The sequence below is a fragment of the Diospyros lotus genome, chromosome 9 (genome assembly GCF_014633365.1).
Source record: "Diospyros lotus cultivar Yz01 chromosome 9, ASM1463336v1, whole genome shotgun sequence".
NCBI classification, from domain to species: Eukaryota; Viridiplantae; Streptophyta; class Magnoliopsida; order Ericales; family Ebenaceae; genus Diospyros; species Diospyros lotus.
Window position 1 is genome coordinate 522,845 of NC_068346.1, and position 19,366 is coordinate 542,210.

The window sequence follows — 19,366 nt, forward strand, 5'->3', positions numbered from 1 at the left end:
ATAGAGAAATGATTAATTTTCTCATAATGGGATTGGTGTGTATATATGAGGACATTTAGGAAGCCTATTTTATAAAATCTTTTTTTTTTTCATTTGGTTGATGAAAAATATTAAAAACTGAAATTAATGGTTCTTTTTGCACCGTTTAATCTTTAATCAGAATTGAGATCTTTTCCATTTCTTTATGGTCCTAGCTAGGTATGGTTAAATTTTTTAAAATTGGTTGTTCTATGGCATACCTTAAGATTGAGCCAAAAATCCTCTATACAACGTTAGGTCCATTTTCTCCTTGCACTCCTCCTTTCTTGGCAAACAAAATCATTAATCTAGCTTTTTAATTTGTTGCGATCATCAAGCCATATTAATGTCGGTCCATATTCTTCATATTGAAAAGAGAAGACAAATCAAGTAGCACTTTAACACTCCCATCGAGGCAGCCAATGTAGTGCTGTGTGCTTCCACAGTTGGATGTTTAAGAATTAATCATTCCTTGGTCTTCATATCTAATATGGTCGTTCCTCTCCTGCATTATGCATGTTCTTTGTTTGCTTCAGTAGTTACGCCACTCATGTGTCTGTATGGGTGTGTATACATATGTGAGTGTGTGTGTGTGTGTGTGTGTGTAGAGAGAGAGAGAGAGAGAGATAGAGAAAGTTGCTGAGCTTTATTTTAAAGAGGCTATGCGTGGATGATTGAAATACAATGCCAGATGAATGCCGCATTCAGCGATTTTAAACAAGAGGCTATGCATGGATGATTGAAATACAATGCCTGGTGTATGCCGCATTCAGCGACAGACAGGTCACAACAGATTTAATAAAAATGGACATGCATGGAGACAATCAGATAGACAAAGAGAGGTCATTTACTGCATAGGAACTCCTATTTGTGTATAAGGATTTCACACTCCGTTGTTATCATGAAAAGAATGACCAACTCCAGGGCTGTGACCTTGTACTGTGGTACCGTTACTTTGCGGGTTTCCTCCAACATCATCTTTCTGACCTACCAAGCTATGACCAACACCAGGGCTGTTTCCGGGGCTGTTGCCTGTCGTGGTAGGTGTAAGATCATGCTTATATACTGCAGCTGAAACATGAAATCCATGATTTTGACCAAGTGTGACGGTTGGAGGAATATCTTTCTTTCTGATCATGACAGAATGGTCAACGATAGGAGCATGTCTTGTGTGTGGGACTGGAAGATCATATGCATGACCATGTCCGCCAGGGTTTTGGTGTAAGTTCACAGCTCGGCTTCCAAGTCTTCTTGTTTCCTTCTTGTATTGCATCGGACTATCCCTCTCCATTGCTCCTAGCCATCTTCCCTCTGTAAATAAAATTTCATTGTGTGCGATTATCATGAGAAGGATGGCATGGGTATAGATAGGTTGGAGAATAGAGGCCATGACTAGAGAAGGAGTGTGTTTGGCTGATTCTGTTATTGCATATACTGAGATTAACAGAATGGTTCCGAACTCTCCGAGAGAGAGAGGGAGAGAGAGAGAGAGATGGAAATACTATATTCACAACCTGGCATTTCGCTTGGTATTTATAATCAAAGGGAGTCAACCTTGTTTGGAACCTGGAAATACATAGGATATCAGGCACCAAGATATGGGCCCAGTTCTAGTGCTTTTTTTTTTTTTTGTCCAAGGGAAGCTCAAATGGAGCTACAGTGCAAGCTTAATTATTGATTTGTTTATATTATTTTACAAAAAAAAAAGAGGTGTTACTATGTACCTTAATACACCAATACACATTCATCTATTATATAAATATCTTGCAATGCTATACATATAAGAGAATGATTCATTAGTATTTGGTCATACTTTTTGACATGGGTGCGCTGTTGTTATATGGCTAGAGTTGAAGAGTCTATAGTTCACAACCAGTTTTTAGTTGAAGAAGTCAATTAGATGGCATTGATGAGGAAGACGATAAGAAATAAACTCTAATGAAGAAGATGACTTTCTTAATCTCGACTAAATCACTGAAAATGAATTTAAAAAGACTCTTTTATTCTCTTTTAGCTTGACTTTTTGTCTTGACAATATTTTCTAGTAACTTATTTGCAGTTAATTTATAATTATTTAATTTTTTGTTGCTTGCACTTTGCGCTTAATTAAGCTCTAGAAGACCTTTCTGCTCAGAGCCTTTAAAAACAGTGGAAGGTTTAACAAGCTTGATCCTCACTGTGTAATGACCATTCATTGTGCAAAAATGTTGATTTAATGTTTATATGTTGCAAGTGAATTGATTTTGACAAAAGTCAGATGAAGATCTCAAAGTGTAATAGACCAAAATAACAAGTATGAGCTGATTTGGCCATACTACTACTGCCGATTAACTCCACTTTCCACTTACAGATTTATACTTTTTATGTGAATGTATTATGTGCTTTATGCTCTTGTGTCCACCATTTAAAGCAAAATACATCTGTCCTTGTGTTAGTCGATGTTCCATTTGCAGCCCATTTAGTGATTCGCATGATACCACTTTCGGCAATATGACATACAGTCCCTGCTTTTTCTCTAGCTATTATATTTGTAAAATAGCGAATAAAGCAAATTCTACATTGTTTGTTGCTAACCACCTTAAACCGTAGCCCACATTATATATTGGCTAATATATATATTATGCGATACGTCTGCCATAACAGATATTGAGTTCTTCAATGGTCTTAATTAGTTTTTCGTGCATTTTATGGACCCCAAACTATCTTGCGCTAGCTGTTACAAGTCTTGTGAAAAACATCACGATCCAGCACTTTGAAAATCACATTCTAGACCATATTATTGTTTCCTGATACTGTTTGTCTTTCTCTTTGTTTGGGATATAGAAACATACCTGATGAATTCATTTCTTCTGCATCCGGATGCCTCTTCCAGTTGATTTTGTTCCTGACGTGATTTAGGCATCTCAATATTGAAGATTTCCTAAGATGCCCTAAGATGATATTTATGTTTTTTTTTTTTGGTTTTAAATCCAAGCTAGGTGTCCCAGAATGATGAAGTGATGCGAAAGCAACATTGGCATAATGCACATGTGCCTTGAAGGAAAATTTTGTTAGTTATTAGATCACCTACCACAGTGAAAGAAGTTTAGATAGTAATGGAGGGCTTGCAAGTATCAGTAAGTAAGTAGTCACATGTGCCTTCGTCTATTCAGGTCCTCTGGTTCAACACTCTCTGCCTGCTATATCACGAATGGCATTCGTCATTTCAAAGACCTCCTACTCGTACAACTTTATAACCATTGGCTGTTAATTACTTGTTAGAGTACCTTTTGACAAATTTGAAGGCAGCATTACCAAAGTGGAGTCTGGTGATCCAGCGTACATGGCATCAATCAGTTCTAAATTAGTACTCATTGAACCCAGGACAAATTTAATTCAGACACGGTTCCTTTTCTTATTTTGGTACTTTATTTCTAGGTCTTCCATCAATTATACAGAACTCCACTTTACATTTGGACTAATTGAAAGGTTTAGCTTTTATAAACCGATCTAATACCACAATCACTGGATATGTGAAGCTCATATCATTTGCGTATCTTTTCAGTTAACCTCTTGCCAGAGTCAAAAAGTTTAAGTCAAGCACGCCAAATCCACCGCACTCTGAGGGGTCCTACCACTCCTCCTTGTCACAGAAATGAAGTCAATAATCTAGTTACTATTAAATTAATTGAAGCAAATGACGGGCTTGAAAGCGCCAAGAGTCCGAGATCAGCAGCCCAGCCTTCAACTGCTCCCACTCCCACCATCCAGAGTGGAAGTTTAGATTCTTCTAAAACGACTTGTGTGCTAAGCTCCCTGACTTCAGGAGCCTAGCCTCCACCCACTAAACATTAAAAACCCAATATTATTGGCATGGGAGTATCTGATTTTGTTTTATGCTAGGCTGTAGTGCGTAACCATTGGAGCACAGTTAGTTATTAATGGTTATTCTAATAACACCACATGTAACCAGTACTCTAGTGACAGTGATCTGTGCAGAAAAAAAAAAAAGGATCTTCCCCTGCTTTAGAATCTCAGTGGTTCAAGATTATTATTATTTTGACTGTCTTGATTCTTTCCAAGTGCACTGTGATTAAGGTTCTGTCTGCGCGCATGACAGGATATTAATTGAACTGCTGTTCAATGATGTACTTATTTACTTTAGTATTTGAAAATATCTAGATTTTTGGTGGTCTAGTAACTAAAGCTTTAGATTCATTTCAGTGTATAGTGATGACTTCTGTATACTATGAGGAATCTTGAACAATGATGTGATGGAGACTGTAAAATAGTTTTCAAGTGTTACAAGGAATAACTCTAACTGGTTTGCATAGTAGTAAAATCTCCTTTGATTTGCTTGGAAAGACTCTCATGATCTGTCATGCTTCTGAGTTTTAGAGGTTGATTTCATATCATATTTATACATGACCATATCAACTATTCATCCATGGCCTATCTCATGTTTTATAGGAAGGTGGTGTTAGAATTTTATCTCATCTTTCCTTTGCTAGAGGATTATATCAAGAAATGCATTTATCATAACATTTTTTCACATTATTTTTTGTATTATCAATATGACTTTTAAAAATTAATTGACATTATAAATGTCATGTTGCCAATCTTATCAAAGTTAGAAGAAAGTGCAATTGATTACGATGAAATGGCATGATAAGTGTACAAAGTTTTAGCCTGAATAAAAAGTTGATCCAAAGGGATGAAACTATATATATGTGTCTAGCCATTTGATACAGCAAGCTAATACAATTTTGAAAGCTACTGATGCAGCAGAATGCTGAAGGAATTGGGGTCGGTTGTCACAAAGTGGTTGATTTACATGCAAAATGCTAGATAAGGCCTATATTTTTTTTTTCTAGGTAAATAAGGGCTACTTCTTGTTGATTCACAAAGAACGGCCAACAAAAGCTTTCAGCAAAAGGGAATTCTTGGTAATTGTCTGTCTTGGGCAAAGCCCATAGAGAAGTAGAGACAATTCACATTGGACTTCAATTAGGCTAATTCATAATTGGGCTAGAGAATACCTGTTTAGACTCTTAGGACCGTGCTAAAATTAATGGAATTTAAGTTTGACTGACATCAAAGAGTCAGTAAGAATCAATTTTTCCTTAAGTTTCCTAAAGTTTCACTTTTATCTTTATCTGGCATGGGGGACAGTTTTCACTCCATATGAAATTATGAATTGATTATACTCCTTTGGAACCAAGTTTTTTCAAAGTTTGATCAAGTTTATGTTGATGCATTCCTTATAAGCAACATGAGGCAGATAAGTTGCGTTAGGATTTAATTTTGATTTGTCTCTCAAAATAAAATTAGTAAAAAAGATAATTAATTTAATTCTATATGAGGCAGATAAGTATGGGGATCTTGAATTGCTTGCTGCATCAACACCATTTTCCATGTGTTCTTTTTCCCAATTGGTGTGCTACTGTATTGATTCTAAACCAATGCCCAACATGTTCATCTTCTCCTCATTTCGTTATTCTACCCAGAGTTAGGGTATCTTAGGGTCAAAGAGAAAACATTTACTGGGCTTTCAGACTTCATGGAGAGATTTCTTTATATACTGTACAACCTTTAGTATTTGGGTGTGTGTCCGTGTGCTTGCTTTGCCATGCACATATATATGTATCGGAAAAAAGGAAATAAATTGGAGGATAAATGCACAGTTTCATTAATTGCAGTATTTCTTTTACATGCTGATCCATGCAAGCTACATACTCCATATTAATTGGAACCCACATTACTCGGCAAATTAAGAAAAAAAAAAAAAAAGGCCCACGTTGACTGCTGTTTTTAGATCAGGACAGATAATACAATTAGATAGAGAGACTGTTCCTACCACAAAGAAGGCTAACCTTACCATTATGAGTGGACACCAGATTACATACTCAGGCATCAATACCATGATAGTTACCCTAGCCCTAGGTTTGATGGCCAATGCCAGGGCTGTGACCTGGGGCGGTAGGTCTGAAGTCATCAGGTTGAGCTGGGGGCGGTGGCTGTGACTCACCTACACTGTGGGTTGGTGTTGTTGATGACACTGGATCCTTAGGTGCAGAGTCATTTGTATAGACTGTTCTACGTATGGCTCCACCCAATTTGCTATTCTGTTCGGCAATCTTCTTAGTTTTTTCTTTGAAGATTATATCATGAGATGAGAAGGCAGTGAATGCGTTGCCTCCTAACACTTTCAATTTCCTTCCTTCAGTAGACTGAATACAATGGAACAAAATTACTGCTAGTAAAATACTAGCAAATACCAATTTAATTTCAGTCATGGAGAGAAAGAGAGAGAGAAAGGGATGCACCACACCTCCATTTCTTTGAGTATTTATAGAGCTGAAAGAGTGGTGTGGGGCATTAAACTCTCACCAGTTGGACATTCTTTATGATACAGTACAGAAAAATTAGGACGGTGCAACACCTTTCTGTCTTGTACAATAATATATGTTGTAAGTTTGTTGAAATTTGTACTAACATACAAAATACAAAAAGATTATTAAACTTTAATTTATAGTCAAAATGTTATTAAACTTTAATTTAGTATACAATTTCATAATTACTGTCAATTACCGTTAAAAAAACTAACAAAATGTTAACATAGCTAACAATTTGGATGGTTAAACAACATAAATAGTCATTAAACTTTGCACAAAAGCACAAGAAGATTACTAAACTTTACACTAAAGTAAAAAAATATTAATAAACTTAATACTAAAGAATAAAAATATCAATATTTTATTAGTTTTTTTTTAATGATAATTAACCGTAGTTATGAAACTATATAGTAAATTGAATTTTAGTGACATTTTGGTTATAAATTGAAGTTTAGTAAATATTTTGTATTTTAGTATAAAATTCAGTAATTATTTATGCTATTTAGCCTATTTTATAAAGAGCCTAAGATTGCAGTAATTAATTGTACATAGTTTCTTCTCCTGCTTACGCATCCATTGCTTCAGCTCCTTTGTTTTTGGCTTCCATAAGACCATATAGCAAAGGGGCAGTAAGAAACGGAGGCAACGCCATTTTAGTTCACTTGCACTTCCAAGCTGTTAAGACTTTTAGATAGGAAGGCTGTAACATGGAAAGTTGTAACATTTGAACATGGTGCAAGTAGTATTTTTTATGAAGTCATGCTATATGATGCTTTGTAGCTGAAAAAAACTTACTCTGTTGGAGTAGATCAGGTGTGCGGGAAGAAAAACTGGGTTTTCTAAGATCCAGAGTTTTGAGTTAATAAAACTAGGGTTTTTTGAGTCTCTGGTGAGAATCTTCACGCATGTATAAGATGTAATATTTTCCATTATTCAAGACGGTTTTCTTTCCAACTAAAACTTCCGTTGTATTTTTGTATTGGCAAGGGTTAGGCTGCTAGAGCTCTTGGTTGATAAAACAAACTTAAAAAATGTTGATGTGGTCTCAAGTATGGATTTACAGATCAGACTTGCTGTTCGATAGGAAAAGTTATGAGAAGCTCACCATCACAAGCCAGCATCTGCTAAGGTCACCCATAGCCCTCACGTGCACAGGTAATTTACATCAGTTTACTGGAAGTTATAATTCTTAAGTCCAAAGCTTGGCATGTACCTAATAATAAGCGGGATAGGTAAAGATGGTTTAACCACATGATCTCTACAAGAAGGAAGGTTTAGTCTGACTGTCACAGTGTTCAAGGGCATTTGGTGTTGAAATTTCCCCGTATTCTTCATGCAGTTTACCCAGTAACAGTGGTATGATTTTGTTAACCCAACCCGTGTGGTATTTGAAAGATTCGATACATGTTGATCTTGGGCACTACTTGCAGAAGAAGTGTTGCTTTCAGACTTGAAATTATGTTTCGTTGTTTATAGTATAGACTTCTAGTGTTGCATTAAGCAATAGGAATATATATGATTCTGTTGGATATGGAGTTTGAGCAATTAGAGCCATACCAATGTAAAATCTCCAGATGGTGTGGTTCGTAGTGGAAAAGATGGAATCATTGGGGGGGGGGGGGGGGGGAGCTCCAGATAACTAGAGGTGACCAATTAACATGATCGTGATTGAATGCAAAACAAAAACCTCATGCGGCATGGAGTCAAGTCCTTCGCTATCATTATTAACTCTTCAAAAAAATTTGTATTTGGGTTTCCATTCAAATTATTCAAGTCAGATCAAATTCTAATAGCTAGTAAACTGATCAAATTTAGAGATTAAGCCATATTTCAACACCCCCAACATTCCATCCTGTGCCCGCCCTTGGTCTATTTCATGTTAGCTTGAGTTAATGTTGGGGATACATTTATTTCATTCCAACAAAAATGTTCCATAATTTTCATTTTCAAAACTAAAGAACAGTCCTTCCCAAACCATTCAAAATTGTAATCCTGAATTGAAGGTAATTTAGTATCTTTGAAACCTATGTCACTATAGCTGCGCAAATTTAGAGTGCTCATATCTTCATTACCATATAAAGATTTTCTATTTTAAACATGAAGTTAGGCTTTCATATTTGCACTAAAATAGTTCAGATTCTGAGTTGTAATTTCTAAATCTCTCTTCCCTTTTTTGCAGTCTAATGGGGATCGAGTTAATTTCTCCATCTAGTGGGATAAAAAGTTGTGATTGTTGTTGTAGTTGGTAGTGGAAGTCGGTTTTCAAACCAGTCTCCATTACTGCTTGTGACAGATTTTGTTACATCTAGGGGTTGATACAGAATGCTACCTGGCCTCAGATGTTCATTACTGAGGATTAACTGGAGCCGTTTATCTGCCATAATGCCTACTTATAAGCAAGTGTAACTAGGAAACTAGTATGTGCCACAGTATAATGGACAAAAATAAATTCAAGAACAAAAAATGAGTTTCTGCCCACGTCTTTCATTTCATTCTACCATGAACACACAATAAACCCTTTGGAATAGTTCAGTTAGTCCGCCACATAAATTAGGGAGCTTGGGAAAACGTGTGGTTGTGGGTTTAATTCTATCTTTGTGTGAAATTATACATTAATTGTGTCTATCCAAGGATCAAAGCTCAAGATGCGTTCCACGACTAACCTGTTTGTTCACACAAACCGAGAAGCAAGCCAACCATGAATTTATAGAGGGCGGGACGTTCAAAGCCAAAAGCTGATTGTGGCACCCCTCAATTTCCCATTTAAAAAAAAAAAAAAAAACACGCGCGCACACACTCTAGAGGACATACTCATACACGTGAGTAACAAACACAGTAGGCCTAGCCCAGCTGCCTAGTTCTTAACAGAATGGCCTATACCAGGGCTGTGACCTGGATTTGTGGGCCTGAAGTTGTCAACATGAGCTGGAGGTGGTGGTCGAGATTCTTCTGAAACTTGGCTTGGTGCCACAGCTGACATTGGAGCTGCAGGTACGGACTCTTTCATATATGCTAGTTCCTTTGTGCTCTCACCATGCAGATTGCTTTTCTGGTCTGCAATCTTTTGCATTCCTCTTTTGACAATTGCACTGCTAAATGTACTGAGCTTGGGGGAGTCAGTTCTTCCTAAGTTCCTTCCTTCACTAGATTGAATACGTTGGAACAGAAACAATGCAAGTAAAACACAAGCAAATACTAACTTAAGTTCGGCCATGGAGAGAGAGAGAGAGAGAGAGAGAGAGATGAATAGGGATGTCTTGTTAGATTATTAAGGCTAGTTGTTAAGAAAGTTTGTTTTTATCTCTTGTTGAATAAGTCTAGCTATGGTTGTTACATAGTTAGAGATATATTAGGGATCAGATTGGTTGCTTTTTATCTTCCTATTTTTCTGCTGATTAGGAGGAAGTAGTTGTTATCTTTTACTATTTAAATCATTGTAGAACTTGAACTTCCGATCTAAGAAAGATTCTACATTCAAGTTGTTTTTCTTTCATGGTATCAGAGCCCTTTTTTGATCTTAAGGGTCTGTGAAAACTTCAACAAAAAACAAATCTCCATTTTTCTTGCCATCTGCCTACCTTTTCAACCTCAGAAAAATAACCCTCAAAAGCCAACCTAAATGTCATCATTCAACAGTAGCTTCATCGTCCCATCACCACAGCTCTTCAATGGTGAAAACTACCAAATTTGGGCTGTCAAAATGAAAGTCTTTTTGCAGTCACAGGATTTATGGTCTTGTGTAGAGGAAGGCTATGTGCAGAGAGCATTACCGGCTAATCCCACCATCAACCAGCTGAGGCAACAAAGTGAAGAATCTGTCAAGCCGTATAAGGCCTTGTCAGCTATTCATGCATCAGTCTCAGAAGGAATTTTGGCTAGAATCTTAACTTGTCAAACTGGAAAAGAGGCATGGGATAGGCTCAAAGAAATGTTCCAGGGCAGTGAAGCAAACAAGAGGATGAGGCTTCTCAATCTATGGAGAGAGTTCGATTTGTCAAGGATGAAGGACTCTGAAAGCATCAAGGACTATGTTGATCGACTTATGAAGGTGGTCAATCAGATTAGGTTGCTTCAAGAGGATCTCCCTGATAGAAGAATAGTGGAAAAAGTCCTTGTGAGTGTTCCAGAGAGATTTGAATCTAAAATCTCCTCTTTGGAGGACTCAAAGGACTTAACCACGCTCAAACTTGATGAGTTGGTGAGTTCACTCCAAGCACTGGAACAAAGGAGGGCTATTAGACATGAAGAACAGGTGGAAGGTGCATTTTTCTCTAGCTTTAAAAGCAAGGGGAAGCAGAAGGAATATACGAAAGGAGATGGAGAGAAGAAGGGCAAGTTAAAAAAGAAAAGTTACAAGCAAAAGAAGGAATATCCTCCCTGCTCTCATTGCAGTAAAAACACTCATGCAGAAGCATTTTGCTGGTTTAGGCCAGGATACAAATGTTCTCTTTGTAACCTGCCTGGACATAGTGAGAAATTCTGTAAGAGAAAGGGAGAAGCCAACCAGCAGGCTCAGGTGACTGAGGCAAATCATTGTCAAGAGGAGAGATTGTTCTCTGCCACAAAAAGTGGTACTGACTTTGAGTCAAATATTTGGCTCATTGACAGTGCTTGTTCTCAACATATGACTCCAAATGAGAAGCTTTTCACTCAGTTGGATGAGTTACATTCAACCCAAGTGAAGATCGGAGATGGAAGCTTTCTGAAAACCAAAGGAAAAGGGTTGGTTGCAATAGACACCTCTTCAGGTACCAAGTTTATTGCTGATGTTCTTTTAGTACCGGACATTTGTCAAAATCTGCTTAGTTTGGGACAATTACTTGAACAAAATTATGTTGTGCATTTTGAGAATAAGAAATGCCTAGTAAGTGATGCTGGTGGATTTTTGATTCTAGAAGTACCTATGAGAGAAAAGTGTTTTCCAATAGAGTTGAAGTCTAAACTGAGGTCTTTTGCTGCTAGTATCAATCAGTCTAACCTTTGGCATAAAAGGTTTGGACACTTCCGTTATGGCACACTCAAAAGGATGCATGAAAACTGTCTAGTTGAGGATTTCCCTATTACTGTAACAAACCCAGGTATCTGTGCTGTTTGTGAATTTGGGAAGCAAACAAGGTTGCCTTTTGGGGAAAGAAGCTGGAGGCCTACTCAGAAGTTACAGCTTGTGCACTCTGATTTATGTGGACCAATGTCCACTGAATCACTGAGTGGCAGAAAATACTTCCTGCTGTTCATAGATGACTACTCAAGATACAACTGGATTTATTTTTTAAAGAAGAAGTCTGAAGTGTTCGGCTCTTTTGTTAAGTTTAAGCAACTAGTGGAAAATCAGTCAGGGTACAAAATTAAGGTACTGAGGACTGACAATGGAGGAGAATTTACATCCAGTCCCTTCAAGAGCTTCTGTGAGCAAGCTGGAATTTTGCAACAGTTCACTGTTCCTAGGTCTCCTCAACAAAATGGGGTCAGTGAGAGGAAAAATAGGACAGTAATGGAAATGGCAAGGTGTTTAATGTTTGAGAAGCATCTACCAAAAAGCTTTTGGGCTGAAGCTGCCAATACAGCAGTCTACTTGCTTAATTTATTGCCAACAAGGGTTCTGGCAGAAAAGACACCATCCGAAATCTGGTTTGGCTTCAAACCTTCAGTTCATCATTTGAGGGTGTTTGGTTGTATTTGTTACACCCATGTGCATGAGCAGCTGAGGGATAAGTTGGACTATAGGGCTGAGAAATGTATATTTCTTGGTTATGCCTCCAATGTTAAGGGGTATAGGATTTATAACCCTACTGCAAATAGGTTTTTTGTCTGTAGGGATTTGACATTTGATGAAGGAGCAGAATGGGAATGGAGGAATGATCCTGTTGTTCAGGAGGAGAACTTTCCTAATCTATCTGAGTTGCCTGCATCAGAAGTTGCTGAATTTGATGTTGCTCCTGTTAGAGGCACTAGATCCTTGCAAGATGTGTATCAAAGGTGCTGCCTCTCTATCAAAGATCCAACAACCTATGAAGAAGCAGCTGCTGAGTTAGCATGGATTGAAGCAATGAAGGAAGAGCTAAGGATGATCTATAAAAACAGTACCTGGGAACTCATAGAAAGGCCAACAGATAAACAAGTAATTGGAGTTAAGTGGGTTTATAGAACCAAAATAAATCCTGATGGTTCTGTGAACAAACTTAAAGCTAGATTGGTGGTTAAAGGCTACTCTCAGCAGCCAGGAGTAGACTTTAATGAGACTTTTGCTCCTGTGGCAAGATATGACACTATCAGGATGTTAATAGCACTAGCAGCAGCACTTGGTTGGCAAATATGGCATTTGGATGTAAAGTCAGCGTTCCTCAATGGTGTTCTGGAAGAATGCATTTATGTAGATCAACCAGAAGGTTTTAGTATTCCAGGAAAAGAGGATAAAGTTTATAGATTGCATAAAGCACTCTATGGATTGAAGCAAGCACCACGTGCTTGGTACAGCAAAATAGATACTTTTCTAATGCAACAAGGATTCAAAAGGAGTGAAAATGAAGCCACACTATATGTCAAAATAGTTGATGGCAAGGTTCAACTAATTCTGTCTTTGTATGTAGATGACTTGTTGATTACAGGAGGAGATGTATGGGCTGCAAAAGAGTTCAAGCTGATGATGGCCAAGGAATTTGAAATGTCAGATTTGGGACTGATGAAATATTTCCTAGGCCTAGAAGTATATCAAGAATCAAAAGGCATCTTCTTAACACAAAAGAAGTATGCCATGGACCTATTGAAGAAGTTCAAGGTGAGTGAAGCAAAGCAAGTACCTACACCCTTAGTAGTTAATGCTAAACTATCTAAGGAGGATGAAAGTGAGGATGTTGATGCCAAAGTTTTTAGGAGCATTGTTGGTTCTTTATTGTACTTAACAGCCTCAAGGCCAGAAATAATGTTTGCAGCTAGTTTGCTCTCGAGATTTATGCATGCTCCAAGGAAAACTCATCTTGCAGCAGCAAAAAGGGTCCTAAGGTACATTAAAGGCACTGCTAGCCTTGGTATTACATACACAAGGCTTGAAAACCCAGAGTTGGAAGGCTTCTGTGACAGTGACTGGGCTGGTAGTGTGGATGATTTCAAAAGCACCTCAGGATATGTTTTTTCTTTTGGAAATGGAGTGTTTTCTTGGAACTCAAAAAAACAAGATGTTGTAGCTCAATCTACAGCTGAAGCAGAATATATCTCAGCTGCATCAGCTAGCAATCATGCTTTATGGCTAAGGAAGATGCTTGCAGACCTTGGAATGGTTCAAAATTCTCCTACTAGGATGCATGTGGATAACAAGTCAGCTATTGCTATCACAATGAATCCAGTTCAGCATGGAAGAACCAAACACATTTCTGTCAAGTTTCATGCCATTCGAGAGGCAGTCAAGGCAGAGGAGATTGAAATGATATATTGTCCAGCAGAAGAGCAACTAGCTGATATTCTCACAAAGGCACTCTCACGTGATCAATTTGAAGATATGAGGAAGAAGCTGGGAGTGACCAACAACTACCTTAAGGAGGAGTGTTAGATTATTAAGGCTAGTTGTTAAGAAAGTTTGTTTTTATCTCTTGTTGAATAAGTCTAGCTATGGTTGTTACATAGTTAGAGATATATTAGGGATCAGATTGGTTGCTTTTTATCTTCCTATTTTTCTGCTGATTAGGAGGAAGTAGTTGTTATCTTTTACTATTTAAATCATTGTAGAACTTGAACTTCCGATCTAAGAAAGATTCTACATTCAAGTTGTTTTTCTTTCATGTCTTACTCTCCCAACTCTTCAGCTTTTTATATATCTGAAAAAGCATAGTTAGAGATTCCTTCTGATTTAATTTGCATAGATATTGGAATAGTGTAAGTACTTTCTGTTTCCCAATAATATTCTTTCTTGTGGGCAGTTTATATAGTCTCTATGGGAATGGTTAGTAAGTATTATTTACCAGTTCTTTTGACTTGATATGCTGAATCTATTGAGTTAGAATTCATATACTCGACCTAATTTAACCTAGTAAGACTTGATAAATATGTTGTATATGTTCCTTTTAGTTTTTTTTTTTTTTTAATTATTTTTATCATGCCCCATCCAGCCATTTCCTCTCCTTATGGCCCTCTACAAACTATGTACAAAAGTTCTGGTGAGAAACAGACATGTAATGCCACACTATCTGCAAGTACAGCCGCTCATGCTGTTTAGAATATCAGTTAGATTGCAGGCAGGAAAGTAGCTCTAGCATTGGAGCAAGGGGTAGTTGGAACCTTATCGTTGATATATTTTAATACGGATGTGCTAAATTAAGCTGTTAGAATCTTCATTGTATGGAGCAATCTATTAGGTATCCAGGTAGAAAAATTTTGTATTCTAAGAGCTCATAAGCCAGCCATGAATCCTGATTATTCTTGTGTGCAACAAGTACTTTCGGCCTAGCTAGCAGAGAGTCTGCCGTTTAACTCCACTTCGTGTTTCTGCCGCCTTTTCTAATTATAAAAGTCAATTCACCTTTAGTTGTGGCATGGGTTTGTCTTTTAACTCCTTTTTTTTTTTTTTTTTCTTTTACCATATGTTTGTTAAAACAAATAAAATAAAGTGATATTAAGATAAGATTGAGATGTTTTTCAAATCAAGATATAAAATAATTAAGATAAGACCAGAAAGCATTCCAAGATTTCTAATAGACTGTTTGTTAAATTTTTTAGAATTCATTGATAACTGTACTTTTTTTTTCTATATGTTTGTTAATACATATGATAAGCACCAAAATAAGGGTTTTTTTTATCAAAATATCTCTATTACCAAATTTATGATTAAAATAATATTTTGTGATTAATATGAATTGTCAAAAAATTAAGATTAAAATTAAAAATAATATTTTATTTTCTAAATTCATATTCAAAAATAAATTTAAAAAGAGTTGAAAAGTATAAATAATAATTGTTAGAATTACAATAATTCCACTAGATAATTAAAAATGGCCAAAACATATTTTCATAATAGATAATAAAATATAAAATTAAATAATATAATTTAAAAATTGATGAAAGGAATTATATTAGTTAATAAAATATATAGAGAGACAGAGAGAAATTTAAATTTTAAAAATCCATGAAATGAATAATGTCATTTAAATTTTAAAAATTATCAAAACATATAATAATTTAAAAATATATTAAATAATATTAATTATAAGAGTTAAATAAATAAGTTTTTTTAATAAATTTAAATCTTTAAAATGCATTAAAGGGCATTAACTATCTTACAAGGGACAGATAAGTAATTGAGTTTTATTTTAAAATATTATCTTGAAATGAGAAGATAAGAGGTCATGTGAGGACTTTTTTATAAATGACTTAACAAACACGTTAGAAAAACTAAACATCCGAAATATTTCCTATATCTGATATTTTTTCCCCTTTATCTTGATTAACAAATACCCCCTTGAAAAATTGTATATTTTATGTAGCAGCTGTCTTGAATTGAAAAGTTAAACTTGCATTGCCCCTGAATTTTGGGATTGTGAAGTTGGCCTTAAATTAAAGGAGGTTTTACAGTTCATTCATTCTTTCATTCAAGTTTTTGGATCGTTGCCCGGCCCCATCAAGAGCCCAAAGAAGCAGCAATCCAGCTCTTGCAAGAGTCCAGTTGCCATATGCCACATCATCATGATGGCATTTTATGAGAATATCATCTAATTAATGAAAGTTATGCTCCTACCCAATGTTACATGCTTGACTATATTACATGGCGCCCTTCAATGGCAAGTGACTTTTTTTTCTTGAAATTTGCCCAATATGATTTGGGGGTAACTTTTTATTATTGCTTTTTATCTTGTATTTTATATTAAAAATATATCTTTAATGATAATGAACACTCCAAAAAAAAAACTCAAAAAATTCCAAATTTGAGATTGCGTCCCATGTTAAATTTAGAAGGCCCAAAAGGTTGGGCATACAGTAGAAGCCCCACCACCATACAACCCAACTAGCATCAAGGCAAGCCAAGGCCTATGGTTACATCCATAACTGATTCATCCAAAGGATCACTTCTGATTGTTCACTTGATATCATCTTAGCCATATTGACTGCATACTTCACTTATATAAAAGCACAATGTCTATAAGTTCAAATACAACATTTATTACATCACTACTATATCATTCTCAAGTAGAATAACTAATTTGAGCATCGAAAAATCTATTAGAAGACGAGACCCCCTCTTCTTTTTCATACTAAGAGTCAATTCAAAACACACTTAATTCTAAGAATTATTTAAATAACCTCATAATCATAGAATACTTAAAAGAGAATATGATTATATCGCAGATTGGGAGATAATCAGCCCTCTAACCTTCATCACTTAGTCTAAGTTAATATATTGCTCATCTTACAAAAATGAAAAAGTTTTAATTTATAAAATGTTTATGGTAAAAGGCACTCATGTATTTCTCACAAAAATGATAGACGGGTTAAGTGTCAATTTATTTATATTTTTTATTAAATTTGTTAAAGATTGTTATAATGAGTTACAAATTAAGTTCTAAAATATATAGGGAATATACATATTTCAAATCATTTTGGAATCCAAGTTTTCTAGTCTGTCAACGAAACATTATTTAAGAAGAGGCCATATACTGGATGAGTATTTATTGGACCGTAAGGAGCTGACGACCAGTGTGTGAAACTAAACTGATATTGGGCTAGAAGGAAATGCCAAGCCCACTAACGGGGAAATTAATGCAAATTGCCGGTTTCAACCCAGCTATACCCTGAAGGTTTCACCAATCCCCTGCTCTCCATTCCCTTTCTCACTCGAACAGCATCGTCCCATCTGCCCACCCTAGCATACATATTCGCCAATGTCACATAATGCCCAGCATGTCCAGGTTCCAGATGGACTAACCTCTGTGAAGCTAGCATTGCAACCCGAACATTTTGGTGGGCCTGAGCAGCAGCAAGCACAGCACCCCAAACCCGCCCATCAGCCTCTACAGGCATTGCCTTGATGAACCCAACAGCATCCTCGAGACAACCCGCCCGCGCCAACAGATCAACCACGCAAGCATAATGCTCTGCCCCGGGATTGATGCCCAATTCCTTTGTCATTCTGCGGAAGACTTGAAGACCCTCGTGCAGAAGGCCCGAGTGACTACAAGCCGACAGCACTGAAGTGAAGGTGGTAGAATCGGGGCAAAGGCCAGAATGGCTCATCTGCTGCAGAAGTTGAAGAGCAGCTCGGCCGGACCCATGCATTCCAAACCCTCCAATCATTGTGTTCCACGACACAAAATCCCTACTGGCCATGTTTGAGAACACCGAATATGCAGCTTCGATGTGTCCACACCGGGAGTACATATGGATCAAAGCATTCCAAACTGCAATGACTGGACTGAAACTGCTTCTCAGAATGTAGGCGTGCATTTGTTTCCCAGATTCCAGATCGCACGCGGGTAGAGCAGCAGATATGGTGGTTTCATTGTTCCCCAGTCCCATATTCTGCATTCTTCTGAAACACTCAAGTGCCCTGTTCTCCATTCTGAGATCAGAAAGACTAGAAATCATGGCATTCCATGAAACGACATCAAATTTGTCCATCAAGTTGAATACATTTGTGGCATCTCGTAACCTCTTGCACCTAGCATACATAGTCAGCAAAGCTGGTCCAGCTGACTTGTAAAATGCAAACCAAGTTTCTCTTTTAGTTCCATACGCATGAATTTCTCGTCCCCATGTTAACGCACCCAGATGCCGGCAGGAGACAATGACATTGGAAATACAAGCCAAATCAGAGAGAACTTCACCTTTACTCACCATATTCCGGAAGATTGTCAGTGTCACTTGGTGTTTCCCAATCCTCGAGTAACCTGAGATCAAAGTGGTCCATGAGACGACATTAGGCTCTTTAATCCCTTCAAAAATCTTCCAAGCCTCGTCACATTGCCCCATTCTACAATAAGCATCCATCACAGTGTTCCAAGTGACTAAATCGGGCACAAAACCCTTCAACCTCATGGAATCCAACAAATCCACAGCTGATTTAAGGAACTCATTATGCACGTACCCTGAAATCATCGAATTCCATGACAGCAAGTCTCTTTCCACCATTTGGTCGAAAACCCGCCTAGCACTCTCAACATCCCCACACTTTGAATACATATCAATCAAAGAATTGCAAACCTGTAAGTTCAACTCAGCGCCAAAAGTAATCACATCTTTGTGGACCAAAACACCAACTTGAAAGTTCCCTGATTGTGCACACGCCCTTAAGACCTTGGGAAAAACATACCCATCAGGAACAACGCCTCTCAATTTCGTTTCACCATAGAAGTCCACGCACTCACTTGACATCCCATTCTGCGAATAAAACCACAGGATAGAAGTGCAAGCAAAAACATTTGGTTGGGACAATCTCTCGAACAGTTGGTGGGCAGATTCGAGATCCCTGCAATCTGCATACATCTGGACTAATTTGGTGGTCATGAAGGAATCATGCCCTAGTCCACACATAATTATTTGCTGATGGAGTTGTCGTCCTGGGTCAAGTGCTTTCGACTTGCTGCAAAGTTGAAGCAAATGGTTGAGTTCTAATGAAGACGATAATGCCAAACTGGTGGCAGACAAAGATGGGATTCCCCTGTGAGGCTGCCATATTCTCATCCGAATTGAAAATCGTCCACAAATTCAGACGAAGAATTGAGAATGGAGAACTTTTGGCCTTCAGGCGTTGGAGGGACGAGAAAAGACGAGAGTACTAAAATAAAAGGCTGCTCATGCTCATGCATGCACCCAAGCATATTCTTCGATTTGAACCGCGCCGGTTCTCTCTCATGGCAAACCGTCAGCCGAAACGGTTGGATCTGTGGTCGAAGCTTAGAATCTATTACTTTGGGCCCGTCCAGAACTGGTTACTTGTCCGATATTAATGGCAAACTACTCGTGGAAAACAAAAATCTGGCCTCTGTATATGCATA

The 19,366-nt window shown here is 37.3% G+C and overlaps 2 protein-coding genes across 2 annotated transcripts; both read right to left on the reverse strand.

The window, feature by feature from the left end:
* Nucleotides 1-9,246: 9,246 nt before the first annotated feature.
* LOC127809976 (precursor of CEP6-like) lies at nucleotides 9,247-9,606 on the reverse strand. Its single transcript, XM_052349186.1, has one exon. It carries the CDS (start codon nucleotides 9,604-9,606, stop codon nucleotides 9,247-9,249), a length of 360 nt encoding a protein of 119 aa, XP_052205146.1.
* A 7,292-nt stretch (nucleotides 9,607-16,898) lies between these two features.
* Nucleotides 16,899-19,252, reverse strand: LOC127810308 (pentatricopeptide repeat-containing protein At3g09040, mitochondrial-like). Its single transcript, XM_052349700.1, has one exon. It carries the CDS (start codon nucleotides 19,050-19,052, stop codon nucleotides 17,130-17,132), a length of 1,923 nt encoding a protein of 640 aa, XP_052205660.1. The 5' UTR covers nucleotides 19,053-19,252; the 3' UTR covers nucleotides 16,899-17,129.
* Between the last annotated feature and the right edge of the window lie 114 nt (nucleotides 19,253-19,366).